This window comes from Vigna unguiculata, chromosome 3, assembly GCF_004118075.2.
Source record: "Vigna unguiculata cultivar IT97K-499-35 chromosome 3, ASM411807v1, whole genome shotgun sequence".
Lineage (NCBI taxonomy): Eukaryota > Viridiplantae > Streptophyta > Magnoliopsida > Fabales > Fabaceae > Vigna > Vigna unguiculata.
This window is the reverse complement of record NC_040281.1, coordinates 50,702,309-50,707,757: the sequence shown is the minus strand read 5'-3', so window position 1 is coordinate 50,707,757 and position 5,449 is coordinate 50,702,309. Positions and strand designations below refer to the sequence as shown.

The following is a 5,449-nucleotide window of genomic DNA, read 5'->3' as shown; positions in this document are numbered from 1 at the left end:
GCAATAATGGGGTGAAGTTGTTGCGAGGGGTGATAGATGGCGCAAACGCATACGTATATAATAGCGTTAGAAGAGAAAGGCGCAGTGGAGTCATCATTGAAACCAAACGCATTCCAATGGATATGGTCATAGATGTTGTCTCCGGTGCGCACTTCTCGGGTTGGCAACCTTCAACGACGTCGTCTTGTTCTCCAACTTCATCTCATCAACCTTTCATCATTGGTAACTTTATTATATCGTATTACGTTACACACACACACAACACAACCATTCATCTTCTTTCTTCTTACATTCACCGTTTTATATTTCAATGCGTTTGGTTCACCGGAAAATAAATAAATGGCGTTTCACTTTCTTTGAATCCAAACACCATTGTTCTTTTTTTTTTCTTTTTCAATTATCTTCTATACTCTGATTGAATTAACATCTTGCTTTATCATATAATTGCTTCTGCTTACGGATGGATTAGATCTTACAGTTGAAAACGAAAATCTGAACGTATAATTTGTCTGCATTTTCTCGTCCGAGAGGATCTAATGGCACGTGTTGTTTCTGTGTTCTTTAATTCGATTTGCGTTCTCAACGTGGATCAGGTGTCTCTGGAGGCACTGCATCGGGGAAAACCACTGTGTGCGACATTATCGTTCAGCAACTGCAAGATCACAGAGTTGTGCTCCTCTCTCAGGTCTCTGCGATTCTCTGTTTGTAATATTGTGTTGCGACGGTATTATATTTTGATCGTTGTGGAAACATGAACTGAATCGTTGGATTTCTTCTTTGTAATGGCAATCTTGTTATTCGCATTATGCTAAATCTGAAACCGAGTAAAAATGAATTCATGTTAATCACTACCAGTAATAACTTGAGTGATGATCTGTTATTGTTGTAGGATTCATTCTACCGCGGTTTGACGAATGAGGAGTTGAAACGCGTTCATGAGTATAACTTTGATCATCCTAGTACGGTTGCTTGAAACTTAATTGAGATTCTTGAATAAATCTTTTAGAATTCTAATTAGGTTTGTTATGTTTTGTTAGATGCATTTGACACAGATCAACTAGTAGAAACCCTCGGTCAGCTCAAATCTGGACAGTCGGTTCAGATTCCAATATATGATTTCAAGCTTCATCAGAGATCTAACGACAGATCTCGACAGGTTTCCTTCTTTCTGTCACGTTAAGCTAAAATGAGGTGTTAAATGTTAATTATTGAATCTTTTCTTTTATGCCAGTAACGAGACCATCTGCAGTTACAGTGCTCCTAGAGAGCCAACGGTCGAAATCATTCCTACTTAGACTTGCCTGTGTATCTATCTAAGCTAAGCATACCCGAAATTGTATTTGTTTTATTCAGAAGAAGAAAGGGTGTAATTTTTGAATTCGTAAAATTGCTGAATGATTTTTAAGTTTAATACCCTATCTTCACTATTGAACCTGAGCTAATAGATGGTTTCTGATAATTATGATTGGAGGTGTTGCATTCGAGCAGAATGAAAATTTGGGCTGGCTGTTATTATTAATTTTATTATTGGTTGGCAGGTCAATGGATCTGATGTAATCATTATGGAGGGTATATTGGTTTTTCATGAACAACGTGTCCGCAACATGATGAATATGAAGATATTTGTCGATGCAGGTCTATTGCTCTTACATTTTATTTATCGTTTTAAGTTTTTTTCCCATCTATTGCTCTTACATGATGAGTTAGGTTTAAAATATACAAATTTTGTTCGTCACAAGGAAAGAAAAAACGGATGTTTAGAGACAAGGGGGAAATTGGTACATCCTGTATTTAGTACTTACCTCGATCTAGCATGTATCCATATACTAAGCTTTGTTCAGTCTGAGATCCCATGTAATAACTTGGATTATACAAAATCTCATCATTGCTTGAATTGATCAAACCTGGTCATAAACTACGGACTATACGTATAGTGGTCATGCCTTTCAAGTTCTTCCATCGCTTTTACTCAACAAAAAGCATTCTAGACAAGCTTTTGGATAATTTGAGGTAATATAAATTTCTTATTATAATTTCTTCAACACCATGAATCTCTCTCTGGATCTATGCATCCTGTTGGGGTTATCTGTTTTCATGTGTATAATAAGGGAGTTGTATTAGACAAACCAATAAGCTTGCTTCGTTCGTTTTCTAAGAGCACGATAAATAACTATGATTAAGCATTGAAAATCAGAAGATTTACCACTGTGAGGAGAGTTTGCTCCATGTTCTGCTTGTCCATCCATAGTTCTTGGCATTTTTTTTTCTGTTGAAAATGTGATTGCTTTTATATGGTATTCTCGTCATACTGATATTGCATTGCATGTCATGCAGATCCAGATGTGAGGCTTGCCCGCAGAATAAAACGTGATACAGTCGAAAGGGGTAGAGATGTACAATCAGTCTTGGAACAGGCAAGACCTATTATCTTTATTGTTTACATATATTAACTTCACCCGATTGACAGACGTAAGGAACTTCGGGTATTAGGATTACCATTTATCAAATCTCAATAGTTTATTTAACCGATATCTTAAAATTGCTGAGGTGATAAAGAAGGGGTTATTTTGGTAATCGATAATGAATAAATAATGCTACCAATGCCTATTCTGAAACCTAAATTATGTGGGAATAAATCGTTGTCCTATACAATGATTCAGTCCCATTAATTGTAAAGGACAGGCTTGAGTCAAAGTCGGATATGATACAGTAAGTGACCAACGAATGCTACTTGACGTTGTCTTTCTTTTTAAAATAATTTTTCTTTTTTGTCTAAAAGGCAAAATAATATTTTGATAGTCTGTTCTGGGGTCCTATATCTGTACTTAAGCATGAAAAAGGGCTCGAAACAATGTGTTAATGGTAATAACGTGGTTGGAGGGAAGTAAGTTTGAAGTTTGAACTTAAAAGATTGAATTTCATTGGTGCTTGCTACCATTGTAGCCTGCATGAAAGACTTTGTTTGATCTTGTACTCTGAATTTGGTTCTGTTTGTTTTAACTCTAATTTCTGAGACCGATACATGGAACTTGGTGGCTGATGTTGGAAATATTTGTTGTTGCATTTTCAGTATGCAAAGTTTGTTAAGCCTGCCTATGAAGATTTTATTCTTCCATCCAAAAAATATGCCGACATCATAATACCTCGCGGGGGAGAGAATGGTGTAGCAATTGACTTGATTGTTCAACATATCCGCACTAAGCTTGGCCAACATAACCTCTGCAAAATATATCCAAATTTGAATGTTATACAGTCTACTTTCCAGGTAATTTTGATCTTGCTTCTTCCTCCTCTCTAAACTTTTTAGTTTTCTTTTTGCTTATTTCCCCCAAGGAATTGTCTTATGCTAATTTATTTCTAATTTTGAAGTTTTCTTACAGACTAGAGGCATGCACACTCTTATTCGTGATAAGGACATATCAAAGCATGATTTCATTTTTTATTCAGATCGGCTAATTCGTTTGGTAGGCAATGACAATGAGCTTTATACAGGATTTACAGCTGCTCTTAACAACTAATCTTAATATCACCGATTTCACAGGTAGTGGAACATGGTCTTGGTTACTTGCCGTTTACAGAGAAACAAGTAATCACACCTACAGGTCTGTCTAAAGAAGTAATATCATTATTCATGATAGAACGTGTTATTAAATAACAAAACTTTGTTTGAATAATGCTGTAAACTGCATAGCATTGCCACCGTCCTCACCTCAACATTTCCATGTTGATCGTAAACACACACACTCCAAAATTGTTATTGTTATTTCTTTCAGGCTCAATTTATACTGGAGTTGATTTTTGTAAGAAATTGTGCGGAGTATCCATTATTCGAAGGTATCTTTCCCTGTTAAAAAAGATTTTCTGTTACTATAGTAGTTCTTCTTTCTAAGATACTGGTTATATTGTCCATATTGTTCATTTCTAAAACTGGTTATATTAAAATGTTCTTAATCTTATAGTAAAGTTGGAAAACAAGCTCGTTAGAATTTTCTTTTCTAAGATACCATTGTCCTATGCTAAATTTTAATTTAAAATTCAACATAATGTGATCCGATAAAAGATAATTCATGGGAATTTGACAGTTTCTATATTTTGTTAATAGTTCAGTCATTTATTTAAAAAATAAATTTCAGTAATTGTGCAACTCTATGAACATAGATTTCCTTTAAAATGTTTCAGTGGCGAAAGTATGGAAAATGCCTTTCGTGCTTGCTGTAATGGAATAAAGATCGGAAAAATTCTCATTCACCGCGATGGTGATGAAACCCAGGTATTAACTTTCCTATCTGACTCTAATATGTTAGATCTCTGTTTAAGATGATAGAATCTGCACATCCTAATTGTTGCAATGTTTTGCACTTCATTAGCTTATTTATGAGAAGCTTCCTAAAGATATTTCGGAGAGACATGTTCTACTCATGGACCCAGTACTCGGTACAGGTGCGTTGTTATCATTTTGCATGCATCTCTTCGTTCTTCTTCGTTTGTACATAAAACTTCTAAATGCTGAAAATTATTCATTTATTACAAATTTTCGCTATAAGATTGGTTAAGCTCTTATTGTTGTTGTACAACCAATTAGTCCGGTACATACGGCAAAAAGATCGTAGAAGATTAGCATCTTCTATCAGATCGCAGAACACAATTTTAGTTTCACAATAGACCATTAATTTACGAAGCTTCAGCCAACCGAATTCTTCATTCACATTTTTTTTTATTTTTCTGTTTATTTATGGATGACACCGGGACTTGTGTATGGTGGCAATAAGCAGTTGAATGATAATGTAGGTAACACTGCAAGCGAAGCAATCGAGCTTCTGATAAAGAAGGGAGTTCCAGAGTCCCAGATAATATTCCTTAACCTCATTTCTGTAAGTTAGTAAATTCAGCCGCACTAATACCCTTTGTTTGATGAATACCGGTACACTGAATTTCAAAAAATCATTTCAGGCTCCTGAGGGCATACATTGTGTTTGTAAACGTTTTCCGCATCTCAAAATTGTCACATCGGAGATCGAAAAAGGATTAAATGACCAGTTCCAGGTCATACCAGGGTTGGGCGAATTTGGAGACCGTTACTTTGGTACGGACGATTCGTAGTATGAAAGCAAATTAAAAAAATTACGACGGCAGAAAACAGGACAGAGGTCGCAGCTACACCGTAAGAGAAGAAGTTTGACTTAATTGACCATCTGGAACCAGATTAGGGTCCGGGCAAAGCTTCATGTTTGAGGTGAGCTTCGCTTCCGTTATCCTCTGTTCACAGCAGCTAACAATAACTGGTTCTGGATTCTCGAGTCTCATGTACTTTTTGTAATTTTGTTTTCAAGTGAGTATCAACCCACGGCTTTGATTTTTTTAGACATTTGTACAAATAATTGTGTATAATGTTGATTTGATAAGTAAACACATAATATAATCATATGAATAATCACCAAATTCAAGTAAA

General features: G+C 35.5%; 1 protein-coding gene across 1 annotated transcript; it reads left to right on the top strand.

Annotated features, from left to right (window-relative positions):
- Nucleotides 1-5,449, top strand: LOC114177152 (uridine kinase-like protein 1, chloroplastic). The gene is made up of 14 exons (XM_028062408.1): nucleotides 1-222; nucleotides 594-685; nucleotides 890-959; nucleotides 1,038-1,156; nucleotides 1,539-1,635; nucleotides 2,335-2,414; nucleotides 3,071-3,265; nucleotides 3,381-3,464; nucleotides 3,542-3,602; nucleotides 3,774-3,834; nucleotides 4,180-4,270; nucleotides 4,368-4,440; nucleotides 4,789-4,871; nucleotides 4,951-5,449. The coding sequence occupies exons 1-14, from the start codon at nucleotides 117-119 to the stop codon at nucleotides 5,098-5,100; spliced, it is 1,362 nt and encodes a 453-aa protein (XP_027918209.1). The 5' UTR covers nucleotides 1-116; the 3' UTR covers nucleotides 5,101-5,449.

What these genes read in the sequence shown, in the direction of transcription:
- LOC114177152 (XM_028062408.1), top strand. Translation starts at nt 117, where the DNA reads ATGGATATGGTCATAGATGTTGTCTCCGGTGCGCACTTCTCGGGTTGG. An exon ending in TTATACAGTCTACTTTCCAG is followed by an intron (nt 3,266 to 3,380) that starts GTAATTTTGATC and finishes GTTTTCTTACAG; the next exon opens with ACTAGAGGCATGCACACTCT. An exon ending in GGAGTATCCATTATTCGAAG is followed by an intron (nt 3,835 to 4,179) that starts GTATCTTTCCCT and finishes AAAATGTTTCAG; the next exon opens with TGGCGAAAGTATGGAAAATG.